The sequence below is a fragment of the Excalfactoria chinensis genome, chromosome 4 (genome assembly GCF_039878825.1).
Source record: "Excalfactoria chinensis isolate bCotChi1 chromosome 4, bCotChi1.hap2, whole genome shotgun sequence".
Taxonomy (NCBI): domain Eukaryota; kingdom Metazoa; phylum Chordata; class Aves; order Galliformes; family Phasianidae; genus Excalfactoria; species Excalfactoria chinensis.
The window spans coordinates 35,593,077-35,617,130 of record NC_092828.1 but is presented as its reverse complement, the minus strand read 5'-3'; the positions used below and the strand labels follow the sequence as shown (position 1 = coordinate 35,617,130).

The 24,054-nt window shown below is 40.0% G+C and overlaps 1 protein-coding gene across 1 annotated transcript in view; it reads left to right on the top strand.

Moving 5' to 3' along the window:
• The window catches only part of TNIP3 (TNFAIP3 interacting protein 3), a 69,127-nt gene that overhangs the window by 2,828 nt on the left and 42,245 nt on the right, over positions 1-24,054 (top strand). The window contains exon 2 of the mRNA XM_072335790.1: positions 22,244-22,329. Within this exon, the coding sequence (XP_072191891.1) occupies positions 22,244-22,329 (86 nt within the window). The remainder of the gene's footprint in view (positions 1-22,243; positions 22,330-24,054) is intronic.

The window sequence follows — 24,054 nt, the reverse complement described above, 5'->3', positions numbered from 1 at the left end:
AGGCAAAGCACTCTTTTAAGAGGCACATTACAGAACTGCTGTTTGTCTTAGCATGTCAAGTTTCATTTTTTTTCACTGTACAAAGTGTTGAACTTGAAAAGGAAAATATCAAGATGGCATCATTAATTCCTCAGCTAGAAACACAGACTGAAATATAGCTGGCATTAAAGGCATCTTCAGCCTTACAGGACAAATTTTGATTGATTGTTCTTGGAAAGGAATGCTATTTCAGTTTGTCACAGTTAGCTGTTCTGGGTGAATAGTTATGGGCAATACTGCTTCCACTTCACGATTTTGATTCCACAAAATTACATCTACTGCTTTTGCAGTAACCATCTTTTTACTTCCTGTTGCTTGGTTTTATTTTAATATATTTTGTAACTGCAAATGCTCCTAGAGCTTTTGTTCTTAGCAATTATACTGCAGTTACCGGTATCTGCTTTATTACTCTGATAAATGACCCTAAGCAATTGTGAAATGACTTCTGCATAAAATACAAGAAACCTTAGAATAAATATTCTTATTTATACTTACCCATGCAGTTCTGGGAAGCGTAAGGTGGCTACTTCTTATGGATTGCATTTGAACCTACTAGAGTGCCAGCATTTTAATATACAAATCAAGCAGATAAAAAACATTCGAACTCCAATTGAGACCGGTTGTATTTTGTGCTCTTGTAATAATTGTGTACAGGCAAACAGAAACAGTATTGATGTGTTACTTGCTGTATTTTTTATTATTAAATACTCTGTGTGCATATATCTATGTCAATCTAATAATGAGTGTATTCAACTTTTTGTGCCTTGAAGCCAGTAATTAGCCTATAAGAAAGATGTAGATGTTTCTCACATCTAAACTAGTTAGAACTATGTTCCCAGTTTTTGATGATATTTTTTTTTTTTTTTAAGGCTAAAAAATCCGTTTTGTGGTTTTACTTTCAAGAGTCTCTCTGCCTGAGCTGGTTTCTGTAATGAGGACAAGGCTCATTAGCAGCTACAATGTATGCTATTGCTCTGAAAAGGTTTGATAGATTGTCTCCGCCTTCCTGGTTCTTGTGGAGAATGAAATAAGTGAGAAGTGGTTGTTTACAAGATTCTGTCAGAGAAACAAGGAACAGTCCCTATTACAAATCAACTTGGATGAATCCTACAGATGATAGCCTGAGCACACAGGATTTGACTGCTTGTATTTCTGGGAGCACCCTTTGGAGTTTGGCCATTGGCATAGGGATATAGGGAGTCAATTTCTGCAACAATCAACTAATTACTGTGCATTGGCTGCTAGGTAATAAGCAATGTAAGTCATTAAACCTGGTGTTTCTGGAGCAAGTGAGTGATTAGGTCAATGATACCTCTCTGGTCTGTTCAGCTGTGAGTAAACGTGGCATCTGCTAAGGCTGTAAACTATCATTTTTCATATAATACAAAAATAAAATTAGGCACTGTATGTAACTTTCAGTAATAGGCACTGAGTTAAAAGATGTGTTTAAAATTGAGTGATGAAAATAAAATGAGACAAAACATCATTACTAGTACTAATGTGGAACTGCCAGATCTGATAGTAGACTTCTCTCCCCCCTCCCCCCTTTTTCTATATTAGGAGTCTAAAAAGGGGAGATGCGGAGACAACACAGCTTCTTTTTATTCTGCTGTAAAACATAAAACCTGCTGCAAACTTTTGAGCTATTTCATTGTTAAGTTGCTGCCTAAGTTGAATTACACTCCCTGCAGATCAGTGTTTACTTGGTTCAAATTATTGCTTAATAGGCCACATCTTAAGTGACAGAGGTGCTCAAGTAAATATGCTTTATGTCCAGTTGTCTTCATTTTTATGATTTCCAATCTGTCTGTAACATCTTCAAGGAATGAGAAGCAAAGATAGGGAAGGATATTTCAGGAGGCTTTTGGCTGGTGCATCTCTAGTGACACCTTGTGGGTTGTTTTGCAGAATCTTCCGATTTCTCTTTAAGGAATAAATAAACTCAAATACTTATTTGACAGAAACTTGTTGAGATGCTCCACACTGGGATATGGGTAAGTTTCTATACCAGTCTGGAGTGTTGCTGTTCCCCACCTCAGGAATGGCATTGTAACTGGGAGTTGGTATGATGAAATACAAAACTGAGATGCTATTTGGCAACTAAGGACAGCAGAGACTTGAAAGATGATACTTGGTTTGTCAGATTTGTTGCGTTGTGTTGGATTTCCCTTCATAATGTTTTTTGGGTTTGCTACGCTATAGCCCAAGTCTTCACCCAAGTGATGACACCAAGCTGAGTGGTGCGATTGACACGTTAGAAGGAAGAGGTGCCATCCAGATGGATCTCAACAAACTTGAAAGGTGGGCCCATGTGAACCTCAGGAGGTTCCACATAGCAAAATGCATGGTTTTGTACTTGGGTCAGAGTAATCCCAGATAGATGCACAGACTGGGAGAATAGCTCCTTGAGAGTAGCCCTGCTAAAAGAACCTGGTGGATGAGAAACTGAACAAAAGCCAGCAGTGTGCACTTGCAGCTTGGAAGGCCAGTGGTACTCTAGGCTCTATCAGAAGAGGGGTGACCAGTAGGGACAGCGAGGTGATTGTCCCTCTCTATTCTGCCCTTGTGTGGCCCCATCTGGAGCACTGCATCCAGGTGTGGGGCCTCCAATACAGGAAAGATAGGGAACTGTTGGAAAGCATCCAGAGGAGGGCCACAAAGATGGTCAGAGGGTTGGAGCACCTTTCCTATGCAGACAGACTGAGGAAGCTGAGCTTGTTTAGCCTGAAGAAGAGAAGGCTGCTGGGTGACCTCATTGCAGCCTTCCAGTACCTAAAGGGAACCTATAAACAGGAGGAGAGTCAGCTCTTTGAAAGGTTAGATAATAGTAGGACAAGGGGAAATTGTTTTAAGTTGAAAAAGGAAAGATTTAGGTTTGATATCAAGGAGAAGTTCTTCAAAGAGAGAATGGTGAGGTGCTGGAACAGGCTGTCCAGAGAGGCTGTGGATGCACCATCCCTGGAGGTATTCAAGGCCAGGTTGGATAGGGCCCCAGACAGCCCGGTCTAGAACCAGATCTGGAGTATTGTGGCCCTGCCTGTGGAGAGGGGGTTGGAACTTGCTGATCCTTGGGGTCCCTTGAAACCCAAATTATTCTATGATCAGGCTTAGAGCTGAGGTTTCAGAACTGATATAGCAAATTAACTGAAGTATCTTTTCTCAGAATACTGTGTGTGTTTTTCTATGTTTTGTTTTTTAAAGCCTATGTTATATAAGTGATCTTTACTTGAAAATAATTGCTAATCTTTCTGAATTATTTGGCAGGTATAATCAGACTTTTAGTCCTGCTCCTGGGGGAAAAAAAAGTACCACAACATTCTAGCTGATCTCTTGCAAACAGCAGTTAAAATGAAATCTCCACTAACAGACTCATGGCTTTGGATTTTTGTTACATGCCAGTTTTTCCCCAGTGTGAAAGGATAAAGCCTATTGAAGCAACCTCACCTTGCTGTCATTGCTAGTCATTAACGTAACAAAACTTCATGGAAGACCTTCCTCTGAAGTACTCTAGGCAAAAAGAGATGGAGCTAACACACTTGAAATTAGCAGGTCCTTTGGGATATAACTAACACCTTAGCTTATTATTTTTCCTTGAAACATCGATCACATTACAGACAAGACCCCCTGCCCCCCAAGAAAGGAACAACACAAAACCAACCCAGTAAACAAAAAAACACCAACCTATTAGACTGCTTAGAATGCTTTGGTATGCTTTTAAAAGTTCTTTTCTTTTGGCATTGCACCAGGTAAGACTGTAACTTCTTACTTTATTTAGCCTTGAAATCTGGAAATGTAGTAGCTCTAGAAGTAACATCTATCACAGTTTCATATTCTGTGGCTATGTACCTCTGAGAGTTCTTCCTGGAACTTGAGGACATCTACTGATATGTAATCTATATGAAGGTTACAGGGTGAAAATTGTCATTTTCCTCATTGAGATATGTGAATGTCATGAAAAATAAGTGTTGGATGTTTTTTTCTTCTTCTGCTCCATTGAAGTAAGGCAACAGTGAACTTGACCTTTCAGTCAGTGGGTTCAGGACCATAGTGTAGAAGAAGGACAGATGTAAGGTGGAAGGAGAGAGCTAGAGAAGACCATTCCCAAAGGTGCTCAAAACCCGAGTGTGTGTAGGCGGTGAGGTGAGCTGAGGCAGTGGAGAGAACTAAGTGGTTTTCTTTCTTCAGATGTATGACTTGTTAGTTTCAACTGAATTTTGAAACCAGTGGCAGTGGTTTTCCAGAAGTGAAGTAGTAATATTAGGCTGGAGAAGAACAACCAAGCAGAGGCAGTGGCTACATCAGCACTCTGAAGCAGATAGACTGCTGGGGACACAAGGTGTAGTGCTGCCTTAAGAGCAGGCACACGGACATTCAGGCCATACAGAATCACAGAATTGTAGGGGTTGGAAGGAACCTCCAGAGGTCATCGGGTCCAACCCCCCTGCAAAGCAGGTTCCCTACACCACATCGCACAGGTAGGCGTCCAGGCGGGTCTTGAATATCTCCAGAGGAGACACCACAAACCCCCTGGGCAGCCTGTTCCAGTGCTCCGTCACCCTCACCATAAAGAAGTTCTTGCACACATTCGTGCGGAACTTCCTACATCTGATCTGTGTCCAGCATGAAGTCCAGGGTTCTGGTTGCAATACAAATGCAGCACAGGCACCAATGCATGCAGAGTGAGGCTATTCCTTCATGACATTTATCTTGTGCTTGTATGTGAGAAGGCGAGGGTGCCCAGCTGTGGCAGAGGGTGAAGTGGAGAGCCAGATGGGCAGCAGATTTCAGTACTCCCCTGTGCCTCAACTTGCCTAGGAGAGGCTCTATTCTACATAGAGAGCTCTGCTATGGGGAGTCTAAAAGACTAAGTCTATAGGGAGGCTAATTGGGGCTGAAGGTTTTGTCCATTGTCTGAGAGGAGTGGCAAAGGAAAGGCTAGATGTTGCTGAAGTTGGATACTGATTGGTTGAAGGCCAGTAATTACATGCCTTTCTCCTTTCCTTTGGTGCACAGTATTTGTTCTCTAGTCATTTTCTTCAAGAACTTAATTCTGCAACTAATATGGCTGTTGTAGCTGGTGGTTTTAATTAATCATTTTTTTTCAAATGGATCATTTCTTAGAAAATTTCTAATCAGATTTGTTGCTGTGCTTATAAAGGAGGATACTGTAATGTGGGAAATGTAGCAAAATAAATCTCTTGAAAAGTGGTTGGAAAACAATACCAATATTTTAAAAAATATTTACTGTTCCTGTATTGCCCAGCAGAATGCTTTATCTGTCTTTTTATAAATACCATGAATGTAAATTTAACATGGTCCTTTGCTGACTGCAAAGCAGGAATCAGAGACTTGTCTTCAAGAAAATGTTATGAATTCTCTTCCAATAAGGCAGAGCTGAGTTGATTTTTGTTTTGTCTAAATGCATTGCCTCTCCTTCCTTTGCATGCCATCTTTCATTCTCCTTGTCCAACCCGAGGCATTCTGCCTTTGTGGAGATGCATAATTATGCCTTCATCTGATGTGCTTGATTCTGTTACTAGTGTTTTTGTTTCCACTGTATTCAGCCACTGAGACACATGAGCATGAGAGAAGTAAAATGGGGTCTTTAACATCTGGATCTAGAAGAAAAATCCAGTGAGGCCCATTCCAATAAAAAGCCATTCTCAAAACCAACTTATGAATGAAAAACTGTTTTGCAGAGAGGAGAGTACTAATTTAATAGTCATTCATATCTCATAAGCAAGTCAGTGGAAGTGTTGGCCCAGTTTCCTTACAGCAGCTGCTCTGGAGAAAGGAAGCTGTTGATATAGACAGCATGCAGTATGAACAGTAAGCTGTACAAGTTTCTTATGCCTTAGACAGCATGACTTGGTAAGAAAGCAGTGTGATTCAGTGGCAGAACAGCCCCTCTACCTGCTGGGGATCTGTCTCCCAGCATTGTGACACCAGTGCAGGCATACTGGTGTGCCAGTGCTCTGGGAATCTTGCTCGTCTGCCAGTCAGTTACTAAAAACCCTATCTCCTGGTGTTTCGTATTCAAGGCGGAAGGTGTCCCATGTTCTCACAGCCTACATATGAAACATCCCACGTAGTTTGTAACCACCCTCCTACTTTCACTGTGCGGGGGAGTTTGTCTTTACTAGAAACAGTAATTGCAAATGTGAACTACATATTTACTGAAAGCGGTAGACTGCTTCACCCTGACTCATGGAAAGAAGCCCAGATATTGGGTAATGGCTTGCTTCTTGATAATCCATTTCTCTTATCTTGCGTAATCTTTGAAACGAAGGCTAGAGTTCTGTGCCAGATTTGATGGTATAGGTGATGCATAGGGGTGCTCTGTCTTTGCCAGAATCTAGGATGAAGCAATGAACTGCAAGAGCGTTGCTGACTGGTGAAAGCAACTTAGTGTTGGCTCAGCTGGGTTTCAGAGTGAAGGCTCAAATATCGGCGTGTTTTCTACTTTCAGTTTTAGAATAACAAGTCTAGTTTGGTTCCTGTACCTCCAGCTGAAATAAAAACTGTTACCTTTGTGCTCCCCTGGTTTCACCTCCCTAATGGATCTTTGGATCTCCCTCTTTACTATTTTCTTATCTCTCTTTTTTTTTTTTTTTTCCTTCTTCTTCTTTGTAATGTACATTGGTGTTTTACTTCAACAGGAAATCCCCTTTCTTAATGCAATGTAATGAGTCACTACTGCTGTTTGCTTCAAGCTGTTTGCTTCAAGCTGAAGGGGATTCCAACTATTTAGTTGTATTACTGCTATATTTAATCCTGTTCCACTGTGTGGGTTGTAGCTTTGAAAGAGAGAAAGGTTTGACAGAGCGGTAGGTTAAACAAGCAGTGTTCCCACTAGTTTTGTTTAATAAATTGGAGATTAATAGTTATTCCAGTGAGTAGTAAGCAGCTTAGGAATTTAATAGATCAAAATGCATCTCAAATTGAAAAAAGATGCTCAGCATTTTAGTATCTTGAAAGGTCTGTAAAGGTGCAGGGGGGAAATAACACATGATAGCTTGTGAGTCCAGTATCAAGTATTAGAAGTTCTTCATGAAGAAGCACAATCTGGTTTGAGTTTTTGTGTATGCTTGGAATCAAAACTGAACTGCTCATTTTTTTTTCTTTTCTAGTATGGAAGAATGCTCTGAATTTCTTTCGCTATAAATGTGTTGACCTTTGTGTCTGCATTACTGTTGTTTTAGCACGTTACCTTAAGCTACTGTCTTCTGAAACCTTCCTCTGTCATATTCTGTTATCTGGAGCAACTGCTCTGATACTGCGTGCCAGAGTATTGATCACCTTTCAAAACTGTGTGCCTGCAGGAGGTGGGAGTTTTAGTTTACAATAGCCTTTGGTCCTTTGCTTTTATCTGCCATTGAAACAGAATTCAGCAACACCAGTTTCTAAACTATGTAGGAACAAAATGAAATATAACCCAAAGTCACCATTGATAAGCAAGTTGTGGCACTATCTTCAGTATTAAGAAGTGGAAGGGAGTGGTTATAGGTTGAGATACGGTGGTTATTAAGCATTGAAAAGGATCATGAGATTGCTGAAGGCACCGCAGTAACACTCTTGAGTTTAGAAAGCATTTACTGGTTTTAGAGCATAGTGCTGTAAAGGAAATAAGTTAATAAAAGCCACAAAGATGTACAATTTCCCATTGCCTTTGACTAATGCTTTTAGAGAAAGAACATTTAAAAATGATCTTAGTTGAAGATGAGGGGATTTCCTTAGGAAGAAAACTTTTAAAATGCATTCAAGAAGGTCTTGATCCAATCCAGTGACCTCAGGTTGTTTTCTAACAGTGAGAAATGTCAGCCCAGATGAATGGGAGACCAGAGAGCAAAATGCCTGAGCTACTTCTGGGATTTAATGTTTTGTGGGTTTTTTTTTGTGTGTGTGTGTGTGTGTGTGTTTGTTGTTGTTTGATTATTTTGGAAGGAAATTAACTGCTAAAGATTCTGTTAAAGATTCAGAATCTCGTGACAATGCTTACAGATTAATTAGCCTGGCTGCAGCCCACTTTTAAGGTATCTGGATCAAAAGATCTGGGCTACCCTGCAGGACAGAAAAACTCAAACTGTATAACTCACACCAGGGTGATGTGGTGAGGAGGCCTTTGGGTGGGTCTGTCTCAAGACACTCTGTGTCTGACCAGCATGGCTTCACCACTGCAGGTGAAGGTAGTGCTATGTGAGCAAAGCTGGGCTTCCCATTTAGCAATTGAGATGAGATTGACTTAGGGCCCAGTATGATAACCACATGATGCTGAACAGAAACTAAGTCCCCCACAATGTAACTCCCACATAGATCTGGGGCACAGACTTTGAAAATAGCACTCTATTTCTGCCTTGTCTGGATAATCCTCTCATACAGGTTACATTTTTCTTCACTATTACTGTCTGATTTGAGAAAGCTGGATACATCTTTTCAGGAAAATAAGGTGAGCTAAACTTTAACATCTGCTAGCATTTGGAAAGCTAATAGATAGTAATGGGGCATCTATTAGACTGTCTGCTGTGATTTAAGGCAGCTTTAAAAGAAAGATGCACAGAAAGGTATTGCACAGATTGAGAGTAAGGATGTAATTCATAGGTAGATACACGTACCTAGGTTATAGACTAATCTTCAGTACTTAATCTTTTCATTTGTTGGTTTTCTTTTTAAGGTTATAATCGCAGGGGAAGCACACATGGGAACTAAAACTATTTGCTATAACTTCCTGCTGCTCCAAGCACTTGTCTCTTCTATTTTTTTTCCCCTCAATAAAAAAAGTAAAAAGAGCAACCTTATCTCCACTACAGCAAATGGCTTTTCCTTGCAGCATTTAAAACTCTTAACAACCTTTTTCTTTACCATTCAATGATTTTTTTACATGTTTTTGATTGTTCCCCAAAGCTTACACATTGCCTCTGTCTATGTTTTACGAGTAGAATCTGAGTAACGCAAAAGTGCTTTTTCCATAAAATTAAGGTAATATGAGGTGGAAACAGCAGCCTAAGATCAGGAGTTCCTTCATTTTTATCGTCCTTTCTTTTGGTAACAGGAAACAGCTCTAAGGTGGTTTTCTTGTAGGATGTTATATGGGAGTTCTTTATAAATTTTTGTTGATGTTGTCTGGTGGCTTACGTAATAGGGAACTGTATTAGAAATGATTGGATCTAGCTTCTAATGGTGCACTCCCTCTCCTAATGTGGTCATTAGGTTTACCACCCTCACTCCTATGTCTTGCACAATCATACAGTGAGGTAGATACTATTGTTGAGTTTACAAAGAAGGAAAATTAGATTCATATGTTTTATAGTAGGAAGGGTGATATTATTCTGACTGGAATGATATTATGTTATGTACTGGGAGAACTCCTTGAGGAGTAGCCCTGTTGTGAAGGACCTGGGTGTCCTAGTAATTGAAGACTGAACATGAGCTGGCAGTGTGCTCTTGCATACTGGAAGGCCAATGGTGTCCTGGGTTCTATCAGAAGAGGGTCGGCCAGCAGGGACAGAGAGGTGACTGTCCCTCTCTGTTGTGCCCTCATGAGACCCCAACTGGAGTAATGCATCCAAGTCTGGGGCACTGACACAAGAAAGATGTGGAGCTGTTGGAGTGGGTCCATTGGAGAGCTGCGAAGTTGATCCAAGGGCTGCAGCACCTCTCCTATGGAGTTAGGCTGAGTTATTTTCATCTAGTGACTGGAAACCCAGCTTGTGGCAGGGGGGTTGTTATTTGATGATACTTGATGTCCCTTTCAACCCAAGCCATTTCATGATTTCTGTGCTTTCTATGGTGCGATTCTTTGAGTATTAGTGGTAGTGAAAAGAAGGTCCTCGGATCATCCAGAGAGCCTAGAAAGTACAATTCTCTTCTGAAATGCAGTGGAGGTGTCACCCTTCACTGTCCTTATCTGCTACAAAGTACATTTTTCTTTTTCTCGTCCACTGACAATCAGGTTAGCTCCTATGAAATGCCTGCATTTCCACTGTTTTCCCTTGGTCAACTGCAAGTATGGTCTAGAAGAAGGCATCTATCTCTATTCAGCTCTGTGTCAGTAGCAAAACAGCTAGCTCTTACTGGGTACATGAGGCCTTATTTTGTATTTTCTTTCATTTTTCAAACCCAGGATCTATTGTGTCTTGTGCTTAGTTAGCAATTTACAACCCATAATTGAGGTGTTAGTTGACAGTGACAGGCTAAGCTTACTGATCAATGGGGGAAAAGGGCATTTTTGCACAATAGTGTTTGATACCAGTCAGCATTACTCTATTCAGTATCATTTGCCATCATGATCATCAGGGTCCAATAATGCTTTAGGTAATGTTGCCAAAACCTTTGCTGACCTTGAAGTCCACAATATTCCCTTTACACAGAGGTTAGGTATGTAACTGTAGTGAAGAGTGGTTATTTTCTGCAAATTTTTATTTATATTTTAAAACATTTTTGCATGATTTATTTTAAAAACATAGGGAAATGTCATGTGTATGCCTGAGGGGCAGTAACCATAGTTTTTGTGATGATACTTCATATTTTCCACAAACTTCGGCTCAACCTTGAATCTTGGAATTTATCCTTGGCCTTATCTATAGGGAAGTTCAATGTTTCAGGTGAACTTGTAGTTTTTGACAGTCCTTGAATCTGGAAGCAAAATGCTTTGTCTCATCCAAAGAAACCCTAACTGTCTCTATTGTGTAAAGGTCATATTACCAACAAATAGTTAAATGTTTCTTTAATTCTTCATTGACATAGAGTGTGAGAAACATATTATGACTTCAGGGTTCACTTTTTCCTCTTGTTAACCATCAAAAACATTAAACTAAGTATGGATAGGAAAGAGTTCTTTCTGAAGCTAATGCAGAAAGAAAAATTTCCTTCATGGAGAACTCAGACACTACCAAAATTAGACTTAATTCTAGTTCAGGACAAAACTCAATTCAGAGCCTGAAATAGTTCAGTAAGAATAACTGTAGTGGTAGAAAGCAATGGGTGGGCAGCCAGCTGGGGAACAGAGTGGACTTTCTGGTCAGAAAAAAGGTTTCCATTCAGACTTCATTGACACTAAACTGTGTGCTTTGTTTGTCAATTCAATGAACACTTCAAGGAAGCAACGTTGTGTTGAAATTTGGTCCTAAACTGCTTTAAAACCTGTTTACAAATTCTGGCTTCTGTTCTCTGTGCTGCGGAGGTAGTAGTGAAAGGCCAGGTCTATTGAAATATGTGACAACATGCCAGCTGATTTCAAAAGGGCTTGGCTGCAGTGGAAGTTGATAGGAAGGGTGTAGGGTGAGAATGGTGGGTTGGGGAAGAAGACCACTGACAATACCCCCTGATGAGAATCTGAGGCAGTAACTGGAAGTGGCAGAAATTAATAGATTTGTGGTTGGATGGAAGTGAGATCATTGCCTTTCTTTCCTTACTTTGATACCACATCAATTTCATAAACATCTTGGTGTGAAAATCCAGTGAAATTGCATAAAGATGTATTTGAGTTATAATAAAGAAGTAATTGAATTGCTGTCCAAGACCTCATAAAGTTGCTGTGGCATTTCCAGATTTTCTGTAAGGAAGAGAGAATTTCTTGTGTGTGGTCTTTCATCTGTGCCTAAGCAGTAAGCCACACAGTGAGCAGGAACAGAATGGGTGGGAAGTGCCTTGACTTCTCATACATCTCGAGCCCAGCTGAGTCCAAACTTCAATCAGAGTTCACTAAAATTAAGAGCAGAAGCAGGTAGCAGTACCTTCCCCCTGCTAAAGCCATTCTGTGAGCACAAAGAATATGTTTCGGTTCTGTATCAAGCATGGTCAAGATGCGCCTGCACCATAACTGTTTAGTTTACATCAAAAACACAACAGTTGGAACTGACTGCTTAATCTGGTCCATTTGAAAACTGCAATAGTGGCCATTCTGTTTCTGTGAGAGGAGCAAAAGAGTGTTTCAGCTTGGCAAAGGTTAAGTGTGTAGGTGGGCTTCTCTCTCATGCTCCAAAAGGAAGAGGACAGCTGTAGGTAACCAGTGAGTTACTTTTGTGTCAACAATAGCAGGCTTTTATTTTCCCAGCAGAATGAAATCGTTCATAATGCCCTAAGTATGGTATCAAAGTATAACCTTAAAACTAAGCCTCAGAAAGTTCTCAAACAGCAAAAATTTACCTTGAGCTTCCTCTCCAAAATACTGGAGTCCTAAACTGTTTTGAGTACTTTCAAAATTGCCTTTTATTTCACGGTTTCTATTCTTTCTTGTAATGGTCTTTTCTCTCCTCAATAATACTTACATGGCAATTAAGCCCTTCACAAGTCACCAAGGATCCGGAACTTTAAGCTGCTGTCTTTACGTTATATTAAATTTTCTCTAAGTCATTTCCTTATTTTTCCCTCATGGAAAAACCCTATACAAACAATTCTTCAGTGAACAATAAAATGATTTGAATGGCAGCCATCCAATCTGGTCTTTCTATAGATAAGTGCCTTGGATATGCATGAGAAGCAATGAAATTTTTATTATTCAGACGTGTTATGGTGTAGCCAAGGGGGTTTTCCTCTCCTGAATAGGGGGAAGGGGGAGGTCAGGTGAAAAGATGCATGTGTGACTTCTGCTGTAACCCTACAACTTTCCACTGGAGGCTAAGAGAAAGGATTCCCCCCCGTTCAATTTTTCCATTGTCTATATCTATCTACCTCCACAGTGTTTTTTGTTGTGCCTGCCTTGCTGTGATGAAAATGGCATTACATGAATGTCACTAACGTTTACAAGTGTTCAAAATGAAACAGTGTGATTGTTTGAGTCAAGGTGGCTGGCAAACTGGAAGAGCGTGGGCAGACTGATCTAATGACTGGCAATCTGCCTTCAGCAGAAGGATTAGAGCCAGATGATCGTTGAGGTCCCTTCCAACCCAAGCCATTCTATGTTTTCAATGCCGATTCTTAGGAAGTATCAATGATACTTCACTCAGAGGGTGGTGATGCACTGGAACAGGTTGCTCAAGGAGGTTGTGGATGCCCCATCCCTGGAGGCATTCAGAGCTAGGCTGGATGTGGCTCTGGGCAGCCTGGTCTGGTGGTTGGTGACCTTGCACGTAGCAGGGGGGTTGAAACTTGATGATTTTTGAGGTCCTTTTCAACCCAGGACATACTATGATTCTATGATCCTGTTCCCTATTAGTGATTTTAAGCAAGTAGCTGGTCCTGCAGTGACCAGAGCAATGCACCCCTACCTGTGCAGGCTTAGGTGTTAAGAGGCTCTTACACAGCCCAGTACTGCAGTGAACGTGTGTGATTCAGAATGACTTAGAGGTGTTTGTAAATGTTTCACCTTTTGTTTGGGGGAATGCTTCACAGAACATACATACATACATATATATTTTGTTTGCTACTCATGGGATGTCATGTACCCCTTCAGACAAGAAAGGACGTGATCTTAAAGGCTTAGCAATACTGGCTTTGCCTGGTCCTGGATTAGGAAAAATCTTATTATTCCTGGACTCCTTGGCAGAAATGATGGTGGTGCTGAACAGGTGATGGATATTAAATTCAGGAACAGCACACATGGAAAGATTTAATTTAGCTCTGTCATTGTTGCTGAGCTGACAGATGACAACAACATAACAACAAGCTGCTGAACTGTTTCCAGTCCCAAAGAAATTAAGCTTGTTGGTGCGTCCAAATTCGAAAGCTGTGTTTTAGTTCAGTGAAAGCCAAAAATATAGTCAACTGTATTCACTGCACTTCTTGTGAATGTGTTACAGGGGAAGAAGTGATGTTATTCCTTTGTTACTTGTCTGTCCAGTGGAAAAAATTCTTCTCAGATGCACATCTCTTGGCTTCAGTTTCTTTTGCTGCTTGGAAGGATTTGAGTACATGGCATTTGTCTCCCAGGATGGTGCACTGTTTGCTACTGAGCTGGTAGATTGCTATCAGCTTCTCCTGTTGAGGATGCTCTCCTTTTTATAAGCACTTAGATATGACTAAAATAGAGATGAGAACTAGAGATCGCATGTGGTCTGATGTAGAGCTGAGTGAATAGGACAGTGTCCTGAAAAGGAGATAATGTTTGTGCCTTTTATTCATTTTAATCAGACAGACAGTAATTCTGAACTCCATAGGTAAAAGTTGGAACTATCAAGCTGAAATCATTAATGTTTTCTTTAACAAAGAGGTGGTAAATTCTTAATATGCAGTGGAAGACTATGCTTGTCCTAGAAGTACAACAGTTAAACTCCCTTCAGGCAGAAGAAAGATTTGAGCTTTGGTCTCCCACATCCTGACCCTGGCCTGTTGCCTTCTGTGCTATTATTGCAAGTGTTTCCAGAATAGTTTAGTTTAAACAAAACCACAGTGAACTGGATGTGAATTTGCAGATGATTAGTGTGCGTGTGCATGATAGAAACAGAGGCTAAAATGGTGTGACAAAAAAAAACCTATCCTGCTCTACTGAGCAGCTGTGATATTTCTGCTAGGAGCATGAAAATATTTCCAGGGCACCTGAATCACTGGTATTGGGGGTTGGTCTTGATGATCTCTAGAGGTCCCTTCCAACCCCTACAATTCAGTGGTTTTCAGTACAGAAGACAACAGGAGCTTCATAAACATGTTTGAACTGCTTCTTTTCCTTGGTGGAAAGCTGCACAGGTTTTGTTGTTATCAAAACTGAAACCAACACAAGAGTCAGGCTGAAAGATCTCAGTGTGCCTAGAAATGAGATTCGTAGCAAGTAACAGAATGACAGCATTAACTTTAATCGACTGTGAAACATGATTAATGAGCTATTATGTGCAGTGGACTGTAGCCTGAGATGAACAGCGTATCCTGAAACTGCTGCATCACTTCTCGTCTTGGCGGAGGCGAAGATGTTTCTTCAGACTCCTCCTTTATATGCCCTCTTCCTCAAAGAGAAAATCTGAAACGATAACGTGATATTTATTGCCTGGGTAGAGCACTGAAAGTCACTTCTGATGAAGGGACTTTGATTGGCTGGGCTGAGTGCTATTTCTGCAGGGAAACCTTTAGAATAAATTCTAATTAAAAAGAATTCCTAGAAATGGTTTCCTGACCTATCTACTACTTACAGTAAATTATTCTACTTCTAGATTAATGCTTGTGTTTTGTACCCTTTGAGTTTATACAACTTTTCCACCATGCTCGACCACCACTTTTCCCACCACGCGCCTCTTGCTGGCGAGTGGGTGTGCCATTGTGTCACTGTTCCATGGCCATCAGAAGACTGAGAGGGAATCCTCTGTGGTCTCTGATAAGCGGCGCTTTCAAGTAGATCTGTGTGGGCTGTGTTTATTTGTGAGAGATGAGTGTGTCCTCAACGTTAGAATGACTTTAAGAGAGGGGTTTCCCTAAGCCTGGTGTGTAGGTTAAACCTTGAGATAGGTATATATTTGCCTCCAAACCACTTAGTTGTTATTTGATTCAGAGAGCCTTGATTAAGACAAGTGCATACCAGCCCAGCAGCACGGAGATGAGCACCTTGCCTAAGATGGTGAGTAACTGCTGCATTTGAAGCTGGCATCACTAGGTCTCTGCCTAGCCTTGGGGTAAAGTCATCTGCCACTTTGCACTTTTCAATTACCAAAAAGATCTCAAATCCCAAACTCGATGCTTTAATAGCTTATTTTTTTTTATTTATTTTTAAATTATTTCTTAATTTCTTTATAATTGTTATGTATAAATCATGTAATTTATGCACTTTTATACTCTGTTATAGCAGAGCTTTTACACTTTTCCTGCACAAAGATAGACAATGAAAGGTAAAGTATTACTGTCATGCAGTGGGTTAGGGCTACGTCAAACACTTATTTTAAGTAACAAATACAAATAGAAAGATTCAGTGCATGTTTGTTGGGTTGCACCTGTGCTTCTTTGGGTAGTGCTTCTTCTGAAACCTTTGCAAGTTTTACAAGTTCTGTAGAGCATGGCATGTTCCCTGCATTACTCAGACTGATGAGCAGGCAGAGCATTCCTGTGGTTGGATCTGTGGCTAAGATACAGGAGGGACTTTATTCATATTTACTGTTGTTTTTTCTAGCCCCTGTAGCATTTGAGAGTAGTCCAGGGCTCTGCCTCTGAAGCATTCCAACCCCGAAAAAGGAATGTTTGTATCCACATAGCTAGAAATTCTGAGTGGAAAATTTTGGGTTAACAAGCAGGATGAGCTATGAGATGAGGTTTGTATAGAGGGAGAAGAAAGCAAATGGTTTTGTTTTTTTTTAACTACTTGTCTGACAAAAGGCAAAGCTGCAGTACTTCTACCTGCTGTAGTGAGAATTAACTCTTCTGTTTTCAGAGCTGATGGTGCTCACTCCCAGAGGACCTGCACGTTTCTTGCAGTAGGGCAGCTGTAGGAACCTCCCTGTTCCTGCTCCCCCATCTCAAAATAAAGTAGAAGTTGTAGATATACGTATGATAACCCAAAAATGCTCACAGATGCCTGGGGAAAGAGAATTTCTTAAAGGGCCATCTTCTCTAGACTTGCTGCTTGATCTGCAGTATGCCAAGATGTACTACTTGCAGACTCTTTAATTTCTAGCAGCAACAGCATCAGGTTTTCAGGAGGGTGGGTACACTGAGCGTATGCAAGGCAACATGTGTTTCATGGGTCTCTGAGTTGCTCAGCACTGGTGCTCCTGCCAGCTAAGAAACACCAAGCTTCTTTGGACAACTGTTTTTTCAGATTGTTCCTACCTTACTATGTACTCTTCTCCTTTCTCATTTTTTTTGCCCTGATATTTTGAAGCTTACTTGGAAAATATAAGATTTAAGTATATTGGAGCTAAACTCCTCATCTAAATCAGATTTTTCTTACTTTTTCAACATTAAACTTATGCTCCCGCAGCTGCACAGCTTTTTGTGGGTAGGACTGCCTCTATCTCGAATGCTTTTCTCATAAACTCCTTCCCAGCCACGTGGGCCCTGCCCTTGGAATGATCTCCTTTCTGTTAATATGGCAAGTTACCTATTTGTACTCCAGGGTACAATTTCCAAAGCTATTGGGCTTAATAGATCTTAAATATTTTTCTTCTTGGCACGAATTGCACAATGAACTTCCATTCTTTCTTTCTCCTTAACATTAGTTGCACTGTAGTGAGATCTGCTCTGGAAATTCTTCAGGAAAAAAACAAAACCTTTTCTATAAAATATGTATTTAATTTTGCTTTTATCTTGCAGCGTGTTTCCTTTCCACCTCTGTGTGCTTTGTAATGACTGCTGGTGATGAGTATTCACACAAAAAAAAGCACATTTTTTTTCTTCATTGCATTGTTTAAAGCTGACATTTAACAAACAGTACTTCTGTCTCATCCTGCCCAGCCGCAAGTAAATTGTCATGCTAATTGAATTTAGATAGAGCTATTGAGAACAATTGGAAAGCCTTCACAAAGTGCTCTTGCAAGAAGGGTGCTTAGTTTATAAATGTTCTTTCAAAGAACTGTCTGTCTGGCAGACTTCTGTTTGACTTATCTGTGATTTCTTGATAAACAACTTTTAAACGAATCAAGTGCATCTATTGTTGAAGACAATTTTATTTCAACACTGCATTTTGTACTTTCTGGAACGAAATCATATATATATATATATATATATATATATATATATATATATTTTTTTTTTAACAACAATTTGCCTTCATAGACTTTGCCTACAATAATCTTCGAAGTCTCATTGACTATCACAGCTATGCAATGACAGACTTCTGCCAAACTTACTGTTCTCCAGAAATGATCTCCTCTAATGGCATTAAAAATGAGGAGTGGTGTCTGAGAATCAGTCACAGGTTGTATATAAATATCAAGGAGTCTTCAACAAATGAAAGTTAAATTTTATTTTGAAACACAGAAAAAATGTTGGGATTTTCTTTGTGATGTTTTGGGTTGCAGTTATCACACATCTTCTAGCACTTTCCAAGTAAGCTGTCCACCCCCCCTCCCCCGACTGACTCCCCAACTTTATAATAATATGAGTTAATCTTTTTTTCATCTTTTTCATCTTTTTCTTTTATGGCTTCCAATGAGGGAATGGAAACAGACGATGACTTTGTAGGAATTCAAGAAAGTTCTGAAGTCATTTTGAGGCATACTCTGTGTTGCTATGGCAGCTTGATGATTTTTGACTTCCAGTGGTTGCTTCTTAACTGGCTCTTGCACGTAAGGAGTGTAGTCCTAGTATTTTTAGCATGGAATACATCATTTGAAGCCTTGCAAATTATAATCTGTGCTTTAGATTCACCTGTGCAGATGCACAAACTCTGGGCATGACGCTGTCTGGTTTTGGTAGTGTTTGTGCTTGATGTGGTTTATGTTCACTTGGGAATGTTTTTCTCACCTTGAGGACCTTGTGAAACTACATCTGTATCTGAGGATGTTTAGAAATAGGAAAATGGACCAGTTTTCAAACAAATAAACATGTCTAACTGTTTTTCTTTCTCTTTTAATGTACCATAAAAGTGATACATTGATATTTTTTATTATTATTTTTATTTCTGTATTTATTTATTTTAGCCAAGTCACATACTTAAAAACAGCAATCTGTACTCACCACTTCAACTCATTCATGTGTGTATCAGTGGAAACATTTTCAGACCTCCTGTTATGGAAAGCCACCACTCGTAAGACTGAAGAACTAAACAGCAGATAGTGCCTATCAGTGCAAAGTCATTGCCCTATATCATGTACGAGAAAGCAAATGCAGAGATTATGCTGTGTGTATTATTTCCTGGACAAATGCCAAACAGCTTACAGTACAGAGCTTCTCCACAGTCAAGTCACATCGACTTGATGTTGAAATCCAGACATTTATTTCTGGGTAGAAATAGGGTAGACAGCCTTTAATTGCCTTGTTCCTCAGCCAGGTCCTTCTGTGATGGCTTTCTTCTGTTTGGGGGTTTTACTTTATTTTGCTTATTGAAGCATTTGTGATTATATCAGGAAATGAGAATAGGCTACTTACTAAGTTCTGGCTATCATGGGTTTGTGGGACAGCATCTACAAATTAGGGTATTTTGCATATTTAACATTCTTATGCTGTGCTAACCTAACCAAGAATAACTGCACTTAATGGTGAGATCACATTTAACTATTAAGTATTAAATTTTCCTGCATCACACAGGCTGATACCAGCTTGGTTGTAATGGAATCAAGCTGGGCAAGACAGAGCTGAGAAATCTAGTAATTTGTCATTTTTGACACAAATAAAGCATTAGATTTTTATTTTTTATTTAGAAACAGCCTAATGTTGAATTTTCATTACTTTACAAGGGAATGACTAGGGAAGGAGGAAGGAGTTTTTGGGGTTTTTTATGCTGTGCTTGTATGGCTGAAGCTGCATTTTCAGCGAGGAACAGAGGATGCAGAAGCAGAAAGACATGTAGTGGCTGGTTCAGGGCTGGCTGCACTGAACATTAGTGCTGTTTACAAGCATTAAACCTGGAGCAATCCAGGGAGGAAGGCATTCCAGAAGTATTATTTCATATTTGACTTCTTCAGAGCTACAGGGCAAACAAACAAGGAAACTTGATGGCTTTATTCCTGCCTTAGATTAGTTTCAAATTGGACGTCTTTCATGAAATGCTGTTGGACTTTTTTTCCCTCTGGTTGCTCTACCATTTTGGTCACATTTACGGTAATAATCCTTCTCTTTCCCCCCACTCCTCCCACACAGCAGCCTAGCACTGATAATGTGTAACCTGCCAGCTTGTTTATCTGTGGGCTTGTTTGTGATTACATATGTTCCATTTTGTTTTGGAGCTATTTTGCAATCTGGGTATTACTAAAGGTGGTGATTTTGCTTGGTCTGGCTGTGACAGGTCTTCTGTAGTATCAGAAGTACAAATCAGCGAGAAGGTAACATATCCATGGGTTTGTTCCCCGTGTGTAATTTGCTAGCATGTGCTTCTATTTGTTTTCCTGTGTGTGTGCTTTCTGCTCCTTGCATTGGGACAATGTCAGTCTATGGTGGTGTTTTGTGTAGCTGAATCGCTCAGCCAGTCCAGACAGGGTGTGCAGGGGGAACACAAAGTCCCTTTCCCCTCTCTGCCTTCTTTAGGCCAGTTCATTTCTGGGAGCCATCCTGCATTACATCCCCACCAAATGCTGCTTTGGCACAATAGAAGAACCAGTGAATTACAGCATGTGTTTCGAGAAAGGTTCGGGAAAGTAGGATGCTCTTAAGATAATGGTAGGATTGGAAAGAAAAAGAGAAGGTAGCAGGAGGTGAAGCAAGAGCAGTGCAGATGTAACAGCTACAATACAGATGTTTCTTAAATGCATTTTAATTAATGTTTCGATAAGCTTGATAAGTGCCTGGGTAGCTGTTATTGTTTTTATAATTAATATTTTATAATAATTAGTCCCTCTTTGGGGAGTTTTTTCTCTTCAAGTGTGTTTTACACATAGAAATCTTCCTTGTTAATGCACATCAGTACTCCAAACAAAAAAGACTCTTACAGCCTGTTCAGGGTATATTAAGGAAGTACTTAGGGCTTAAATTATTATTGGGGGGCTGATAAACTTTTGTATGCTTTTTACTAAACATTTTCAATTACTGCTCGAACACAAATATGTGAGAAGAACAAACCCTCTTTTTTTTTTTTTTTTTTCAATGTTCCCATTTTTTTACAACCTTTACAGAAAGCAGAAAATTTATGTAATTCTGAACAATCTTTTCCATGACAATTATAGCCCCCTATTATTTTCTACAGGGCCTTAATTCTTTGAAGTAGCTGAATTTTTATCCAATTTGGCTTCTATTTGTCTGATCTAATAATAATGCCTTACAGCATTAAATTTCATGGTATCGTTGTAAAAGCTTCTAGTTCCTTTTACAACAAAAATGTGCATGTTTTGTGCAACTGTCCAGATGTCTCTTGCTCAGATATGTAACTGTAGGACAATTAGTGCTGCCAACACAGGTTGGACTCATTTTGTCATGAAGAATCAAAAATGATTTTAAAAAATAAAAATTAAAAGCTATCCAGAACTGACATACTGACGTTACTGACAGAACTGATATTACCAAACAGCCGTGAGAAATGAAAGGCAGAGACATTACCCTGCATCAACACAGTCATCCATTTACCTGGAGGTCAAGGGAGACAGATCAAAGCAGGTGCCCACACTGCAGTGTTGCTTGGTTGGCAGCAGCCTGGCCCTGATCTGCAGTGTGGATCACTCTGCTTTTAACAGCATTGAACTCTCTACTGCTTTTACCCCAAAGCCTGGGCTGCTTAGATGGACAGGTCTGTCACTGCAAAAAGGCATGCAACATTTTTTTTTCTGTATTCTTCATTCCCCCTGCTCACACACCCAAACATTCTTTACTTCCTGCTACATTCATTTTACTAACATTGGTCAGTAACTTCTAACTTTTATCCCTTTAACATGGCACATTTATTTAGTATGTGGGCTGTCCTACTATATCGAACTTTCTAGAAGACCCCTGTGTCTGCAGCTCCCACTAAAATCAAGCAAATGCAGCTTTCCGTACAGCAACTTGTTTTTGTTATGAGTAAGCAGACACTCACAAGACTCAAACAAGCCAGAATCAAATTTTACATGAAAATGAATTGGCATTTTTTCTTAATGGGATTCTTGTGTCTAGTGATTATAGTATGTATTTAAAATACATGAAATGACTGATGGAATGGGGGATCTGGAGAGGGGAGGGGTGCCAAACATGATCCTCTCCTGGAAAACTTGTATTTTACTTTTTTATCTGCACGTAGGTGAAGCACCATGGTTTCTATAAAATAGTTCAGCTGTGCTTCCATGTTAAGCTGATGTTGCCAATAAAACAAATGACTTGTAATTGGTCTTAAATATTGTGTTTCACTCTTGATGACTCCCACTTTATTCCATTGCTGTTCTTACAGTAGGTGTTATAAAATCTCTTAGGTCATGATAAAATCTAATCCCCCAGTATTCCAATTGCAACTACAATTATGCTATTCTTCTGTCACTTTCTCCTAAAGAAAAGAATAAGACTCATGGGCTCCTTTGCTGGTGAAAGAGAGGTGTCCCACACACCATGAAGAAACGTACCCTGGCGTCCTGCAATACAGGCAGTGGAATGACTTCTTAAAGTCATGGGAAAACAGGAATGCAGACAATGCACGGTTGTCTCTTCTTGTGACTGTGCAATTAAGTTTTTTCAGAGATTATTAACTGATTTATTTCCACTCTGAATGCATTTTTTTTGTCCTCCCTATTTCTAATAGATTCACTGTGAAAAGTTCAACAGGAAGAATGAAGAGGCAGAGGACCTTCTAGAACTGCATTCCCATCAGCAAGTTGAGGTGGAAAGGTATGACCAGTCTCATATCTTTATTTGTCTTGTGGGGAAACGTCTCCTTTTGTTTTATTTTTACTTATATTTATTTTTTTGTCATATGTATTATGCTACTAGAACTGTATAATCAAGCTTGTCCTGCATTTGTCAATCATTTTTTCTTTCAGAGACTCAGCCTAATACAATTACTTTTTTTCCCACTTTAATCTGTCCAGTGGAGGTCTGTATCAGTTCTGATTAAACAGGTAAAACATGAGCATGTTAGGTACTGAGAAGAGAGGTTGGAAAGCACTTGGATGTTGTCTGGATCAGTGGGGTTAGTCAGATCAGATGTCTTGGAGCCTATCTGGGCAAGTTTTTAATATTTCTGACTGCAGAGATTCTTGGGTCTGCTCGCTTCTTTGTGAAGTAAAGCTAGTTCTACTGATAAGGAAAAGAGGTTATACAGTAGGATGGAGAGATACTTCATTCAGATAAAGAGGTCACAGGATGATTAAGAGTCTTCAGTGAGGCTGTGGTGATGACAACTCATTTCTAAGATTTAGTGAGTCGTGAGGAGATTAAAGAAAAAGAACAATGCTGAGAGTTTAAAGGAATAGTTGTATCCAGTAAGGTAAGCTCTGACAATAATGATGATAATAAATGTTTCAGGTAGCTGGGGATAGTTAATACCTTTTACAGATACTTTTTAATCATGATGTGGAGGTGTGAGAGAGGAGAACAAAACAAAAGGAAAGTGTAGATGTTTTTATGTTTAGGAAATATGTAGTACTGTATCCATCTTTTTTTTTTTTTTTTTTTTTTTTTTTTTTTTTTTTTTTTCCTTTTTCTGGAAAGAAACTTCTTTTTTTCCTTCAAGATAGTTTGTGAAATAAGTGGATTCTGAAATCGCTTGGGATTTCTCATTTGCTGAACACACTGCGTGCTAATGCTCATGTAGTTTGACTCTAATCCATCTCTGATGGGAGGTGTCAGAACCCTTTCAGGCAATGGCATTCCTGGTGAAAGCAGATGCCAGGTGCTGGCAGCTCAAGCACTGGATCTGTGACGCAGACAGCTGCGTAGTGAGCTTCCTCTGTGTTTCATTTGGCTGCCTAACAGCTGCCATAGGCAAGAAGTTGACTTGACTCAACAGAGCTGATTATCCTCCTCAGCTACTGTAAGTTAAATGTTCTGGCTGAATTTCCAAGTGGTGTTCTGTTTATTCTGCTTGCACAGTTAGTAGACAATGGAAAATATGTAAGGCCTATGGGGGAGAAACTGACCCAAATGAATCCTGGGTTTGTTTTGCTCCAAAGGTGCAAATTGGTGAGGTTTTGGTGACACGTCTACATCCTGCCTAAAGATGAGCTAGGAGGCAGAACAGGTAGTGCATAGGTCTCATTCAGTGATACCTGATTGAGGAAGAGAGAGAGCAGAGGTGTGAAACACCAGTTAAAAACATCAGCCATATAATTGCAGCAGGATGACAGCTTTCCAGGGAAATGAGTGCCTGTAAGGCCCAAATGGGCACCTGGTGCTTATGGTGTGGCTGTGCAGCAAGCAGGCAGTGCAGACAGAGCTGCTGGAGGGTAACTGCTGAGGCTTTCAGCTTTTCTGGTTATTGGTCTTCATAGAAAGAGCACTGGAAACATTAATTTTTGCTCTGCTGTAGATTTGTCTCCCTTTTTGTTGTTAACTCTTAGTTTTCGGCTCTTTCAACACTTTCCCACCATCTCCCACCAGCTTTCTGCAGGTGTG